This window comes from Osmerus eperlanus, chromosome 11 (assembly GCF_963692335.1).
Source record: "Osmerus eperlanus chromosome 11, fOsmEpe2.1, whole genome shotgun sequence".
Lineage (NCBI taxonomy): Eukaryota > Metazoa > Chordata > Actinopteri > Osmeriformes > Osmeridae > Osmerus > Osmerus eperlanus.
This window is the reverse complement of record NC_085028.1, coordinates 16,475,699-16,492,747: the sequence shown is the minus strand read 5'-3', so window position 1 is coordinate 16,492,747 and position 17,049 is coordinate 16,475,699. Positions and strand designations below refer to the sequence as shown.

Here is a 17,049-nt window from a genome sequence, read left to right as displayed (position 1 = left end):
ATCTTCAATCCTGGCCTTCCCAGCACTGCCCATGTTCTGTTAGACAAAGCAGACTGACCCCCAAGGCCTTCTCCCCTGTGTGTCCCCTCTTCCTACGTTCGTCAATAGGCTGGAGGCAGGCAGGCATCCTTTGATGTGTCTGGCCTGTTAAGACTCACTTGTTCCTGGCTCCAAGGGGGAACAACAACCCCCGAAGGGCTCTTCAGGCATTTGCACACCAACCCCCTCTTCTGACCAACAACATCTCACCTCACCTGCCCTCTCCCTCACACTCACATGTCGTCAGGGTCAACCCAACACAGTCACCTACACGCCAACTAATGGCAGCTATCTATGTTTATTTGTTTCAACCATTTCCTTTCCTTTAAATCTCTCTCTCACTTTCACACACACAAACACACATGAGCAAATAGACATGTGAGCTTTTGTTTTTCCCATGTGCAGAGAGAAATGGGGTTAGGGTTCAATATATATAGGGTTCAAAGCCAGGCCTGGATCCTGATGTTGCATACAAGTTTTTATTTCTCTCTGTGTCTCTCGTGCAATCGAGTAGTGTGACCATTGAAAACCTTGCTTTTCGGTGATGTAGCTGGCTAAAGCAATGTTTATGAGAGGTGGTTGTCACATGCTTGAGTCAAAGAACTTACGTTTTAAAAGGCTCATGGAATGTGAATGGTTGGAGCCAACCCAAAAGCTCATTAATGCAATCAAGTTTTACACCAGACTAAGCTATGAATGTTCCAGTGATCATTTGAGGGGGCAGATGGCTGAGCGGTTAGGGAATCGGCTATTAATCAGAAGGTTGCCGGTTCGATTGCCAAATGACGTTGTGTCCTTCGGGCAAGGCACTTCACCCTACTTGCCTCGGGGGAATGTCCCTGTACTTACTGTAAGTCGCTCTGGATAAGAGCGTCTGCTAAATGACTAAATGTAAATTTGAATGCAGCTTAACTCCCCCTTGAGGTAAAAACATGAAGCAGATCCCCGAGCACATGCGTTACATTGTGTCACGTTGCGACACGGTAAATGATCGGCAGCTTAAAAGAGAAACGTGTAATATGTAAGAAGTGTGTGTGTGTGACGTGTGTGACACGCATGAAAGTGAATGGTAAGTGTTTTATTTTTGGTGTGTGTAAGAGGGTGTGATGCGTGTGAGGGTGGGGGGTGCGTATGCGCCTGTGTGTGGCATGTGTGACAGTGGAAGTGGCAAGGGAAGGTTAGCAAAGGGTTAAGAAGCCTGGCTGTGTTGTCGGTATGGGGGTAGCCCTGGAAACGGGAATGGAATGTTGAGACCTGTTGTTCCTGGTAGGGTGTGTGGGGAGAGCAGAGGCTTATGGGAGATCTGTAGTGTGTAGGGGGCCAGGATGAGGGCCAGGAGAGTCGCATGCCTGGCGGTCGTCGTGGTAACAGTCTCACCACCCAGAAGGGCCAGTGTCCAAAGAAACTGACCGTGAATGTGACACAAACAATGCCGGCCGTCGACTCCAGCAAAAACACAAGCAAAGACACAACAAAACACAGAAATAGGAAGAAAGCCTGTTGTCTACTGAAAATTAACTTGACTGGCAAAACTTGTTTGAAACTGGAAACTGACGTTTGATTGGGAACACAAGCAATCACCTTTCCCCCCCACATTATGGTGATAACCTACATTACATTTTTTCACTTCACTATAGAAAAACAACTCTTTCCACACTAACACTCAAATTCCACCCCCCTTTTTCACTGTTTCTGTCCTTTCCTTTGTCTCAATCCACCGTCTCAGAGAGGCTCTTAACCCTTGTGTTATCTTCGGGTCATTCTGACCCATCAGTCATTGTGACCCACTGTCGTATTGCGACAAATTTACCTCATACAAAAACAAAGTGAAGCATTTTCTTTTAACTGTCGGGCTGTCTCAGACCCCCCACATTGCAATGGTTAAAAGAAAATTATTTGTATTTGTTTTTGTATTGGGTGAAATTGGGTAAACACAACGATGGTTCGTTGTGAACCTTTGGGTCATGTGACCCGAAGGCAGCACGAGGGTTAATCAGCCTTCCAGACTCACAGCCCAGCAGAGCAAAGTTTATAGCTGGACCCAGGCTAGCAGGCTAGTACGGTATGACCTAGCCAGGCTAGCATGCTGGTACTGTATGACCTAGCCAGGTTAGCAGGCTGTATGATCTAGCCAGGCTAGCAGGCTGTATGATCTAACCAGGCTAGCAGGCTGTATGATCTAGCCAGGCTAACAGCCTGTATGACCTAACCAGGCTAGCAGCCTGTATGACCTAGCCAGGCTGGCAGGCTGTATGATCTAGCCAGGCTAGCAGCCTGTATGACCTAGCCAGGCTAGCAGGCTGTATGATCTAGCCAGGCTAGCAGCCTGCTATTGGTTTTGGCAGCTATTGGTTTTGATCCCAGAGCTAGCAGGGTGAAGGGGTTCATCAAGGCCAGAGAGGGTAAGCACTCTCTCTTTGGACTTCACATTAAGGTGTCTGGGGTAGAGTGCAACTGTGAGCTTTCTGATCAGGGTACCGCCGTCATTCCATACTGCCACGACATTGTCCAGGTCACTCTCTATGTGAAGGAGGACGAGGAAAACCATTCCCTCTCTACCTCTTTCTGCCCCCCCCCTTCCTCCCTCTCTCAATCTTTCTCTTTCCCTCTTTCTGTGTCTCTCTCTAATTCTACACCTCACTCTTAGGTTATTGACCTCTGTTGAAGTCTTTGATGTATTTTTGTTTGATCAATAATTACACACGTACAAAGCTACTTGAGTGTTTGTGTTGACATTGCTCCAGTCATTCTCAAATTCTGTTTCCGCCCACTGACACACGGTGCAGTTGTGTGGAGGCTTGGCCGGGTCCTGTGCAGATGCCAGGCTAAACTTAGACTGAGTGCAGTTGTCGTACTCCATTAAAGGCCAGTATATTATCGTGTGTGTACAATGAAACTAGAATATATTGAGGCAGTATAAAAAAACAAAAGTCAATTTAGTTGATTTAGCAATAAAGGGGTGCATAGACATTGTGATAGTTGGAGGAAAGGTAGATTAAAGAGAACAGAACATTGGGCTGAGATGACTCAGAGAAAATCCTCAAGGTTGACAGTCCTGACTCATGGCTCCACTGGTAGGTCAAAGCAGAGACGTGTTTGTGTGTGTTGTAGTGTATCGTGAATGCCCCCTTCCACTGTTCTTGCCCGTCTCATCCAAAGTATGACCGTCTAATTCACTGTTAACTGCTGATGCGCCTGATGTTTAGAGCTAATTTGAGTCACCCTCATTCAAAGTGAATTAAGTACAAAATTCCTTTTCCACTTTGTGACCGATGTCTCATGACGGATGGTATTTGTGACCTTTCGTATCACAAACTTTAAAGAGAGAAATGTACACACACCTTCCCCGCACCCTTAACACCAAACAAATACCATCAAAAATAAAGACCTCAATGTGCGAAAAAGATTTTACTACAGAGTAAGTTCCAGAAAGTTGAATGAATTTCTTAGACTAAAAGAGAGGTTAGGGACAAGCAGAGCCCCATCTCCTGCATTCAACCTTTCCCATATTTGTACATCTATTCAGTTGTTCATCATCATCATCATCTGGTCATTCAATAGTTAATCCAATATTCATGCAGTCACTTGTCATCCATGTGGATGTTTCACACCATTCATCCATCATTCAGTTTATCAACTCATCCATTCATGCATTTCACTGATCCATATTTTTTTTTTGCAATACATTATTTACAGTGAATGACCGGGTTGGTGGAAATGTTTCAATGTCAATTAATACAGCTACTTGATCCCGTGTGAGACCATCTAAAATGTACTGTAAGGTGATTCCCATGATGAGGGGAAGCAGGGTGAAAAGGAAACACTGCTTGTGAGAGCGGTGTTTCTGCACTGCGTCCCAGTAAGAAGGAGCTACTCTGCTTGTGAGAGCAGTGTTTCTGCACTGCATCCCAGTAAGAAGGAGCTACTCTGCTTGTGAGAGCAGTGTTTCTGCACTGCGTCCCAGTAAGAAGGAGCTACTCTGCTTGTGAGAGCAGTGTTTCTGCACTGCGTCCCAGTAAGAAGGAGCTACTCTGCTTGTGAGAGCAGTGTTTCTGCACTGCGTCCCAGTAAGAAGGAGCTACTCTGCTTGTGAGAGCAGTGTTTCTGCACTGCGTCCCAGTAAGAAGGAGCTACTCTGCTTGTGAGAGCAGTGTTTCTGCACTGCATCCCAGTAAGAAGGAGCTACTCTGCTTGTGAGAGCAGTGTTTCTGCACTGCGTCCCAGTAAGAAGGAGCTATTCTGCTTGTGAAAGTAGCACAGAGGGTTGATGTCTGAGCACAGCTAAGCCTGTTAGGTGACAGAAACAGCCAGAGCCTATTAAAATGGCACACAGGCCCAACTGCCACTAACAGATGACGTGCACACAGAATCAAGAGTTCAAAGTTCCCAGGATCTGGCCCACTGTGATGCGTGTATGAAATTAATTTGCACTCTATGGAAGCAGTACCTTGAATCAATTTGATTCCTCCAATAAAAAAAACCTCAAAAGCAACCCAACTCTAAGTAATAAGACAAGGCAAGCTTCTATTACATCATCAACATACAAATATCAGGAACATAAATGTCATCAACTCTTAAAGCAAAAAAAAACAAACAATTTAAAGCAAGCACTTTTATAGCTTAAATATAGCAATTTGTTAGCAAACGTTAATAAAATGTTATACAAATGTTGCTCATAAAAGTTTTCCGCAGTAAGTATAATTTATTATTTTTCATACATCTTGAATTGCGAATCGGTTACCGTTTTTTTTCTCCTGAAAAATATTATAATAATTTAATTAATTTAATGTTATCACAGCCTTCAACTGACCTCCAAGTCTCTCCAGGTGTATCGCTATCTGAGAGACAGGTGGGATGGCCTTAGATCGTCTAGTGATTCTACAGTACCCCGAGTAATGTACTAGTGACTGGCCTTGTTATTATTCAACAATTCTGAGCAGAGCCTGAGGTTTCTTGTTTGATATGTCTAAAGAAAAGCAACGCAACACAAAAAGGAGCCCAAAATGGTTATTACTAGCAGTCATTCAGTCAAACACACAAGTCAAACTGACATTAAAAGAGTTACAGTCTCGTATCATGATTAGTACCGAAAGCTTTGCTGTGTCATCCAATCTGTAGATAGGACCCTGATATGTCAGAGAGTGTCTTACTGATGTAACATTGACATGCTGAGGTCTAGTCCCACTGGAACATGGAACTTGTAAGGTTCTAGATCAAGTACCTCATCCGTTGAAGGATGCACTGGAGTCCCAGGCAAAGCACCTTTGTTGTCATGGTAGCAGCCGACTTGCGCCAACTTGTTTTTCAATAAAAAGCTAAAAAAAAGGCAGACGTGACCAGAGGGATAGGAGAAACAGTATTCAAACTGATACAAATACCATAACTAAAATGGACTAAAGCTAATGTATGCGGAGATGGAAGAGAACAAGGCTGGAAGGTCTGGGGGGGGGGGGGGGGGATTCCAGTGCGGTTTTGTATGGCAGCGATCTGTGTCCTGAGGTGAGGTTGGGCAGACAGCCGCCTGGTTCTGCCGCTTCTTCTTCGAGGAAGTTGACTGCGGAGGCGGCGTGGCATTGAGCTGCAGGCAACTGCTAGGGAGTCAAGTGGCTGAGCGGTTAGAGAATCGGGCTAGTAATCAGAAGGTTGCTGGTTCGATTCCCCGGCCGTCCAAAATGACGTTGTGTCCTTGGGCAAGGCACTTCACCCTACTTGCATCGGGGGGAATGTCCCTGTACTTACTGTAAGTCGCTCTGGATAAGAGCGTCTGCTAAATGACTAAATGTAAATGTAATGTACTGACGTGCGCAGCACCGCTGTACCTAGGTCCAGTTTGTGAGGTTGTGAGTGGTGATGGCTATAGATTAGATACGTGTTGTGACGTGCGATCAGCAACACCCAGTGGAAAGATACGTTCAGGCGTGGAAGGATCTACAGCCTGGAACCATCTGAAGAGCTGGATCGTTATTCTGTAATGAAGAGGAAAACAGCATTAGAAAACGGACCTTAGACATGGACAATATTTGGGTGACATCACCGTTTGGCCTGACATCAAGAGGATTTGAAAGAATCTGTTCAGTGTGTCAGTGTAACAATGTAGGCCTACTATATTTCTGTCCTTGTCCTTTAGCACATCAAAGGGATGAGTCTGTCCAGACCATTTAACGTTTCTGTTATGAAATGATATCCTTGTCTAGTACGGCGTTATTTTACTGCCTGACGTGGGGCATCAGCAGGTCATTTAGCAGACGCTCTTATCCAGAGCGACTTACAGTAAGTACAGGGACATTCCCCCGAGGCAAGAAAGGTGAAGTGCCTTGCCCAAGGACACAACGACATTTGGCAACCTTCAGATTACTAGCCCAATTCCCTAACCGCTCAGCCACCTGACTCCCCCTGATCAGCTCTACATTGTTTGTGCATGAAGATACTGTGATAATAACTAAATAACCAACTCAACCTTTCATTTAGGATTCATCAAAACTAGTTTGCCGTCATTCCCTTGCCGAGGAAACTGACGTGGGCAAACCTGATCCCCTGCATTAGACAAACAGCATGTACTTGAGGAGACTGAAAAGGGTGTCAGACCAGACCTGCTGGAGTGAGCTTCAACTCAAGAGCTGATTGGCTGCTCCACACTGGATGGATATGAGAAATATACTGTAATGTAATAAGTGATACTGTAAACCCTAGTAAAAAAGACTATTATAATATTATAAAGACATGCCCTGCTCCTAGCCTTAGCGCAAAACAAGGATATGAAAGGACAGCAGCCCTATGCACCCAACCTTACTTTCTTTAGATCTGAAATTGATTTGGCTTTCTGCTCTTTACCACAAGTCCAAACACATAACTGACAGTTTAAGATGACATTCCAACACTGCCAAAGTATAAAGCTCTAGATGCTGCTATTAGTACAGGAATTTTCCAGATGGTAAACTGTGGTCGCTTGGTCCGCTTCTTCAACTAAGAAGCTTTTCAATGAGCACATGCTGCATGTGCCCCAAAATCATACACGTACGTACACACACACACACACACACACACACCTCATCATGTCTGAAATAGCCAACATGATTATGCACCCTACGCTTGCATAGCAATAACAGCAGGCAGAACTGAGAGTGAAATCATGTATGCACACATGCATACGGTACACGACATACAGTGCACGCAATCACACATACAAAAGGAACCTGGTCATAGATTCAGGAGCTCCTAATACGGTAGTGAGCTAGGGGTGCTACCTAATCTCCTCCTGCTGGCTTTACAGTACAGCAGGAAGCAGAATCAGGGTGTGTGTGTGTGTGTGTGGGGGGGGGGGGGGCGTGAGAGGGGAGCAGGGGACCACATTTAGCCAGCATATCCCCAGTAAGAGGATAGCATTACTATTACAGATGAGTGACCACAAAGTGCGTTGACATTCTCTCCGACTTACGTCAGAGCGCAGGTCATGTTCAGCGACAGAACTCAACGATCCTCCCTCTCTCGTCGCTCGCCCGTGTAGTAGTATACTATGCTTAAACGCACACACTAGAACAGATGCGGACACGCGGCGCTTTGAAATTCAAAACGCCCTTTTCAACTACAAACAGTACACTGCATTATTTAAAAAAAAATGAATATTTTACTAGCGTAACATTTTATTTGTATTAAACCCATAGATTATTACATCTACAATAAGCTTTCATACATTTTGTATGACAATTCTCCTGCGGAGAATTCTCCTCTTAATACTATCACTCAGGGACAGTATCAAACAATAAGTTGATTAAAAGACAGCAAGCCATCAAGGGTGAAGAGGAGGGACAGCCAATAAGATATAAAGAATCAGGGGATGCAATGGGCAAAATACTCAGGTAGACAAGATATTTCTGTATTTGGTTTACATCTAATCAAATACGAAAAAATATCAATTAAATCTCTCTCAATTGATCTTCACTCACAACAAACAATAGAAAAAGGCATGCATTTTCTAGTGGTCTGTAAAGTTAAATAAATACATAAATATAATTTTATATATATATATATATATATATATATATATATATATATATATATATATATATATATATATATATATATATATATATATATATATATATATATATATATATATTGAAAGGGGAACTACTTTGGCAAGGAACATAAATAAACCTTCCCTCCACATAGGCTTTCACTATGTCTGGGCATGTATGTGACCCTTTAACTGACTCCCTTCTCCCTTGCACAGCAGAAACAAACATATTTTAACACCAGTGACAAACACACAGACCGCACCTCAGCCCAAACCATCACATAAAGGATCACACCGTTTGTTAAGCTGTTTACATAAAGGATCACACCGTTTGTTAAACTGAGATTAGAAAAATGGATTTTCGATGTCCCAAACTTAGTTAACACCAAAATCGAAAATCCGTTTTATATATATATATATATATTGTAAAACGGCACACCATCTCAGTGGCTTTTATCAAAAGAACCAAACACTAGTATTAACATTTGTCTGATGTGGGAGAGAACTATATGCCTATATGTCATTCTTTTGAGCAAAGGAAAAACTTCCCACTCCCACACAATCCAGATGTTTTTCCTACTTAAACAAGTCGAGACTGAGACACACGCTCCCTACTTGGCCCCTTTCCGCAGCAACTCCCAAATACTTCCACAGAGAAACCAAGATGGCTAATCAAATGCCTGTACTGTCCTTTCAAAAGCTACCACAAGTCACTAATTATTTCAACAACTACATTCTTATTAGGAACTATTTTCATTCATCATTGGCACCGTTTTCTGCATCAGCTGAATTCAGTCTATACAATAATAAAATGCAGCATAGAACTGAACAACTCGCATGCATCTGTGAGTCTTTTGGAGATCACTAGACTTAGCAGTCAAACAAAAGGCAAAACAATGTGAAACAGAGTGGGGTAGATTTATGAAAGGGTCACTAAAAGCTTTGCGTCTCAGTCAAGCAGCTTGAAGTACCTGAGCACAGACATCACAGATCGACATAGCGCCTTAATGTAGTAGGTGCACATAGAAGAATGCCACGGCCGGCAAACGTCACAAAAACTTTCCACTCATGTTTCTGTGACCTCAAATAGGACATACGCACTTCTCGAAACCTTATACACTGGCAGGACGCCATGTTAGGGACTGCTGGGAACCAGACATAGCAACCTAGAGGGTGTATCATGCTGGAAATACATACTTAAAAAATGCATTTAGTACAATATACTTTTTCTAGACACTCTCTAGATCCAAACATCTCACCCACTCCTTGTGCTTGGCTTCCAGTTCACCATTATTGTGGTTACTGTTATGAAGGGTTTAGAGAGCGGCAAGCATATAAACCAAACTCTTTCAGCTTGTGCTCCAGTCCTGGTTTAGAGGCCACAGGGTGATCTCAGAGCTGATCAAACAGCCTCTGTGTGGGTGATGGAGGGAGGGGGGGGTGGTCCACAAGGTTCAGTGTTAAACCACATACCTGAAGGACATCACAGATTCTTTTCTGTGTCCTTTGTTGGGCGAGAACTCAAACTATTTAAAGAAAAAAGGAAACACTGATCCAACATGTTAATTTAGTTATCAACGTTATATACCCACTAGGTAGGAAAGGATTGAAGACAGAAACCTAGTCTACTAAGCACAGCCTGAGGACGCAGTCTGCACGATTATAAAAAGCCATAACACACAGAGACAAACGCCTATGCTCAATATTAAGGATCACTCAATAACCGAGTTACAGGAACCTATGATGGTGACCATGGTGGAGACATGCTGGACCTCACGGCTAAACAGTAAGTGTAGTGTATGCAGTCCAACCAAGCCTCTGTTGGCCCGGCACTGCAGGCCGAGGAGGTGATGCGAGGACAATGCACTCGGGGACTTGGAGTTGGCAAGGCAGACTCCATGGAAGTGAGTCGGGGAGAAAGGTGGGGCGGGGTGGGACCGAGCCTGCTCCCGCCGCAGCCAGTCAGCTCCCTGGTTTAGCAGCACAGCTAACCCTTCTCAGAGCATCAGGTTCACCGGGCAGCAAGCCCTGAGAGCTGAAACGCATGTAGTCTCTATTATGGTCTGTGCTTTGGCACCACATCAAAGCAGCTCTATGTTCAATAAGCTGTATAGCTGGAGGCTTGATCTAACCGTAGAAAACACAGAGTATACGGAAACAGATAGACCAGACAGCGTTATACTGTACACCTACTGAGGTATCATCAAGGAGAAAGATTAGGTGCTCTTTCCCCTCTCTGTTTGTCGTCTTCCCTTTCCTCGTCCCTCCTCTCAGCCTCGTTCTGCTCCACCAAGAAGCTTTAATAAGCCCCCAGTAAAACAGGTACAAAAGCCGGTGTAAATTCTAGAGGCAGATTTCTATCCCTGGAGCTACAAACAATGTGCTCATTTAGCCTTTTACACACATTCCACTGGCTATTCCCCCAACCCCCCTCCAACATTTTTAAACCCGCTTTCCTATGTCCATCGTTCCCCCTCCTAGTTTGCTTTGCGTCTACTTAAATGAGTGTCATGGCCACCCGATTTTGAGCAAGTTTCGTACAATAAAGACAGAATTGGGCACAAAGGGAGGGCGACGCCACCGCGAGAAGATTCAGCTCAAGCCTCAAGCTCAAGCCACCTGACTCATAGCGAGTCAGGTGGCTGAGCGGTTAGGGAGTCGGGCTAATAATCTGAAGGTTACCGGTTTGATTCCCGGCTCTGCCCATGACGTTGTGTCCTTGGGCAAGGCACTTCACCCTACTTGCCTCGGGGGAATGTCCCTGTACCACTGTAAGTCGCTCTGGATAAGAGCGTCTGCTAAATGACTAAATGTAAATGTAAGCCTTGCAGAAGCACAACCCGTGGCCAAATGTATAAAAGCATTTGAAAGTTTGAAAGAATTTGAAAAAGTGCAGAGTTTTAATAGGACTAAAGTGATTAGGGACTGTTTGTGTTTTACCAGACCCGTCTGATACAAGACATGCATTGCAGGCTACATGCATCTCAAATACAACATAAAATAAAAGGGGTCAGTTTCGCATATACCAGGGAAAGTAATGAACTTTACTCATACACTCGCTTGTTACTCATCGTAAAGTCAATGACAGGTGTGTGAATGAGAGGGACGTTTATTCTGCCACTGGAGAGTGAGAGCAGAGGGCAGAGAAGGACCCCAGGTTAGATGAGCAGGAACTCTTCTTTCCTCTCGATACCGTGGGGAATTTGGATTCATTGGTTGTGTTTTGCATAATTCACTAGTGGCCCAAATGAAAACAACCTATTTTACAATAAATAGGAGTGAGCTATAAATATTCATTAAGAAATAGCCATTACACGCCCAGTAAATTGTCTTTATTTTGTTTGTGTATTAGAAACTGCAAGTGGCAGCTCGGATCTAAGATGGATTCGAGAGACCGCAGATAGAGTGCGGCTAGTTTAGATCAACACTTGTATTATTGTTTTGTTGATTTTATGTAAAGCACTTTGAGCTGCAATTCTTGTATGAAAAGTGCTATATAAATAAAGTCTTACTTACTTACTTAATCATTGCTTAAGCATGATGTCGAAACCGTGCAAAGGTACACGTATTCTCGAACATAGGAGTTTTATTGATATACATCTGACAGTAGAAACAGCCATAAGCATGTTTCAGAGGCCATTTCCTGTATGTATGCGCCTTTATAGATGTCACCCCTGGAGATCCTCCACTATGATACACAATTCCAGACACTTATGTTTATGCCTGCACTGTTGCCAAAGATGGTTTGTTGTTACTAACCCTCATGGACATTTCTTTTCTTTTCTGATCCAGTGATCGTGTGCTAATATTGTTGAAACCACAGTCCATATTCATTTGAACCAGGATCATCTTTACCTCATCCCTAGGCCTTGGCTCATAGATGGTTATATAAAGTTAGTTGCTATACTTCCTCGCATGCACAGTCTCCACACATTACAAGGATGACCTTGTTTTCAACATGAAGTGACACCCAAGTGCACCAGCCCAGTGGTCTGCTCACTGGTCTACAACACTTGCTGTGCAGATTCGGACCGAATTTTAACATTTTCAAGTCACGGTTTCTCAAAAAGTTGCAACGGCTAAGCCTTACGCAGACACGTGTGGGTCAGCTGCATAGACGACGTTCTGTGACCAAGTACGCTTCTTCCGTCAATTAAGTTTACTCACAGGATACATTTCCTGCCTACACAACGACACTGAATGCATCACGTCTTGACACTTATTCGTGGTCCAATGATACCAAACTGTTTACTGTGAACCCCACGAAGCTGAGTGAAGTAAAAAAAAAAAAGAGTGAAAAAAAAAAAAGTGAAAAAAAAAATGCCTCTCACCTTTTCTGTAGTTGTTACTCCTCAGTTTTGTTAAAGCTGATGCTGGCATAGGCGCTTAAGTCCTCTGGCCCACTTCTACCAAGGTGCTCCTGCCACCTGGTCTGGCTACAACCCCACCAAGGAGGGGGCTGGTCTCTGTCCAGGTCCAGGTCCATGTAGTTCAACTTGTTATGATTCTTGGCACCGGCACCTAGTGAAGACTCCCTCTTCCCGTGGGCAACTTGTGACTCCTCCAACTTAAACCACACGTTTTCAAACGAGGCAGAGCTGTGACGCTTCACTTCCTGCGTGTTGGTCGCGGTCGAGCCGACTGTCCCCTTGTTCCCCTTGGAGGAGAAGGTCTCTGAACTATGACGACGCCGGCCCTGCTTGTCTGCCCGGATCACTTTGGCTCCCTGGTTCCAGTTGGGGCTGGACGTTACCCTGGTAAAAGCGCTCAGCCCCGACGAAGGGCCAAGAAGGCCTACATGCCCCGAGCAAGGACCCGCCCCCAGCCAGGATAGTTCGGGACCAGGCAACACACAGGATGAGCTGGCTTCATCGTTGGACACTGAGGTGTTTAGTATTCTCTGTGTGTCAGAGCACTCGGTGCAGGAAGCCCCCGGATTAATAGTGCTGTAGCCCCGGCCTTGCAGGCTCTCACAGACCAGAACTGGAGAAGGAGGGGCGTAATCTTCTCTCTGTATTGCATAATCATCTGAGCTGAGTGGAGATTTGTCTGCAGTCCTGGGCGTGCTGCCCTGGGCTCCCAGGTGTATGTTCATGTACTCTGACGGGGTGTTTTCTGAGAACACCTTGTCACTGAATTCAATATTAACATACTCCCCAGGGCTTTTGGGCTCTGAGGGTAAGGGGCAATCTTGGGCACTGGACAGAGTGATAGACTTGTCTTCCAGAGAGAGGTGTGCTGGTCTATCCAGTCTTATCCGTTCAGCTCTCTTGGGATTGGCTGCAAACTGGGAGTTCCCGAGTCCGCCCAGACTGTCACTACTTGTGGATGACGAGTCGTCGCCGAAGGCCAGGCGTCCAGAGCTGAGAGAGAGGTGCAGGGGGCTCGCTTCTGCCTCCCTGTGACCCTTTTTGAGGGAGCGAGGCAGAGAGAAATAGGCGTACATGGACCTGTTTGGCTCATCGACAGAGTTAAAGTAGCAATCAGGCGGTGTGCTGGTGGTGGAGCCGCTGGCTGGGGACATGTTCATATAATCTCCACATGATAACACCTTCTCGTCTATGCTGTCCACAGAGGGTTTAAGATGATCCCCGGGGGCCCAGATTTTACCAAAGGTAGTTATATCTGGAGAACAGCTATCACTGGGTGACATCATCATGTAGCCGTTAGGGTCAATTCTGAGGTGCTGGCGGGGGTTGATGATGCGCTGGGGTGCAGACACACATGTAGGGCTCATGGGCATGTAGTCTGTGCCTTTACTGGAGGCAGCGCTCACACCGGGAGACATGGGCATGTATCCGTCGTCTTTCGGCACCTTATCGTTCCCCTTAGTGAGGTTGCTGAGGCCCTTGTCTGCACACGAGTCTGAGGCTGGTAAGGACGCCTCCCTGTGAGTCGACCCGTGGCTGCAGGAGTTAGCAGGCATCATCTCCGTGTACTCCTTGACAGAAGCCGTGGATGACTGAGACGGGGTGTTTCGCTGGTTAAGTGTCGGAGGAGGAGGGGTCCCCGAGGAGTGCGTTCGCTTTCTGAAACACTTCTCCTGCTCTGCATCCTCCAGACAGTGGGATGCACCACAAGGACGACTGCAGCCAGACCTCCCTTCGGGCAGCGCTGCCGGCTTGTCCATGCAGATGTAGTTGTTCAGTTCTTCTTCCGTCGTGGGCGGTGTGTAGCCTAGCAAATCCGGTGTGACACTGCGGAAGGAGCTTGTGAAGTCGTAGGGGCTCGAGCCGTACTCGTCAGAGGAGATGAACCCTCCGTCACTCGGGGAGCCAGACATGGAGGCGCTGGAGCGGCGGGGGTAGAGGCTGTCGGAGGTGGAGCCGTGCCCACTGGTGCAGCTAGAGGATAGGCTGACAGGGCTGATGGCGGAGGGGGAGCACCGGGAAGACCTGGGAATAGACCGGCTGTGATTCAGGGGAGGGTGCAGCCGGGATGCCCCTCGGTGTCTTAGAGCTTGGGTCCTGGCGGGACTGGGGCTTCCTGGTCCTGTTTCCACAGAGAGGGGTCTGGACATGGTTCCCTCACCATCACTCGATGCTCTGACTCTGAAAGACTGGCTGTGCTTCGGGCCTACAGGCGAGGTAGCGGTGACACTCTCTGCCCTGGACCTCCTGCCCAACCCAACCTGACTAGGGGGCGGGTTGTTGTGGTGATGTCGTCGCAAAGGCACTGTAATAGGGTTGGAGCAGTTTGAGGAGGACTGACTTTTGCTCCTGGGACGAAACTCTTCACTCATTGCCTTCATGGCCTCCAAAATAGTTTCATGCATATTTTGAGCAACTACAGAGTCATCCACCTGCATCCAGAACTCTCCAGGCCCGGTGACTGCTGATCTCCCCACTTCAATGAAAAAGAAATGCTCTGAATGGCCACACCTACGTATGTTCATTAGCTGGAGCACAACAGCTGCAGCATCTGAATTCAATTTTACAAAGCTGATGTTTTTTTTGGTGAGGCACAATCTGTAAATCCCAATCAAATTTTTGGTTTGTCCAAGGCCTTTTGGTTTTAAAATAACTTGCCAGACTTCCGAAAAGGCTGGTCCTGGCATGTGTTCTCCAGAACTCTCTTCCCCAATCCTACTGCCAGCTACAACATTGTGAACCTTTCCTCTATTATGTAGATCCACTAGTGCTTGGTACCATAAATCTTGCTCCTGCTCACTGTCTGCAGCAACGGAAAAATACTCCTCCTTGGTGTAAAGGGCAACTAGGTGTTTGTTTTTAGAATCAGCCCTTTTGTTGATGTTGAAGCATGTCTCAAGAGGAATCACCTTTTTGGGCACTCCAGACTTGTGTCTCCATTTCTTCTCGTTCTCGTAGTACTCGAGCCTCGAGGGTCCTGCAGCACTAGCCGCGCGCAAGACAAAAAACCTCTTGTGCATGCTTTTAGGTTTCCTTAAATAGCCCACCTTTCTTACGTCTGAAAAACAGTTCTGCTCAGTAATAAGACTTGCCATTTTGGAAAAATGTACATCCGGGTGCAAAGCAGGTATGTTTTCTCCAGATCATATGGTAACCTGGACTACTACTTGTACATTGAACGTACCTTCGGTTGCTTTCTATGAACGTACCATGGTTGGAAATTCAGCTCTCCAATTGGCTTCGGAGAATTTCTATTAAGCCTTGTTATGCTATAAAGTGGCCCAAGCAGCCAGAAAGGACCCTGTCAAACTGTCGCCACTGAGGTACAATCTCCAGGCTCCACATCTTTGAAAATTATGCTCCATGATATATTCAAACAAATCTATTGATGGTGTACACTTACTCTTCAGTCCAGAGTTCTTATCAAGACAATCATTATTATTATGGAACCCAAGTTTGTTGTAGCTATTCCGCAAAACTGCAAGATAAAAAACATATAGCTATGAACGTAAGCAATCGCTTCCTAAAAAACAAGTCCATCGTAATCAAATTTGAGCGGGCGTGACGGATCCAGGTATAATTCGGCTACCGATTTGGCTGGCACCGTGGTTGTTTGTGTGGATCCTTGTCCACCGATCCCAGTCTGAGCTGGAGATTAATGAGTGGCGAGTCTAGGGTAGGTACGCACGTTTTGTGTCACAGGAACAGCCGCTATTTTATAAAACGAGGTTCATGAGATTCCACTGCCGTCAAAATCCAGTAACCTACACTGGAGATGCCGGTGAAGGGTGTAGCCGACACTTAAATAAAAATAACAATACTAAAGACCGCAATATGCCTACCGATGCCACGTCAACATTTAAGATACACCAATTAACTGTCCAAAAATATCACAGCGGAAAGACATAATCTGGTTGTTATAATCTATAATTTTATAGATATAGGATGAATATGATTGGTCCTCCTTATTAGTGACAACATCGGTGCCTGCTGTTGCTCTGGGCGCATTTTCATCTATATTGGACAATGCACGCGGCGAACGCCGGCTTACAAAACGTGTTGACTACATTGGAAAATGCCTGGGACACAACCTACCTTAGCACCAAAATCTTAGCAGCCTTTCCCTATAGGTAGAGACACTCGGTGTAATGATCTCATTGGCTAAAAGTCAATCAATCACAATTGCATCTATATCCGTTTTTTTTTTTAAACGTAACATATATCAGCAGAATGTGTGGACTAGTCCATAGACCGGAACCGGCAACACATATGAGTATATAATAATAATAATATGTCTAATATAATAATAAAATTATTTGAGGTACATTTAGACAAAATGTGCCCTATTTGCATATGCCACCGAGTAGGCCTAGATCTTGACAGCAAGCCTGGTTGAAACATGCTAATTTCGGGGACCACCAGTGTTAACGTAGACAACTATTAAAGTCCTATGAAAACATATAGTAGCCTATTATTGGCTAGGCTATATGCTGCCATCTACCGTTCCATTTCCACGGGCTCACGTAACTATCCTATTTAACCCTTGTGTTATCTTCGGGTCATTCTGACCCATCAGTCATTGTGACCCACCGTCGTATTGCGACAACTTTACCGCATACAAAAACA

At 45.4% G+C, this 17,049-nt stretch overlaps 1 protein-coding gene across 1 annotated transcript; it reads right to left on the bottom strand.

The window, feature by feature from the left end:
• Positions 1-3,434: 3,434 nt before the first annotated feature.
• irs1 (insulin receptor substrate 1) lies at positions 3,435-16,091 on the bottom strand. The gene is made up of 2 exons (XM_062472949.1): positions 12,385-16,091; positions 3,435-6,005 (listed from the first exon to the last, which is right to left on the bottom strand). The coding sequence occupies exon 1, from the start codon at positions 15,516-15,518 to the stop codon at positions 12,399-12,401; it is 3,120 nt and encodes a 1,039-aa protein (XP_062328933.1). The 5' UTR covers positions 15,519-16,091; the 3' UTR covers positions 3,435-6,005; positions 12,385-12,398.
• Positions 16,092-17,049: the final 958 nt, after the last annotated feature.

Coding starts and splice junctions, on each gene's coding strand:
- irs1 (XM_062472949.1), bottom strand. CDS start 15,518: ATGGCAAGTCTTATTACTGAGCAGAACTGTTTTTCAGACGTAAGAAAG.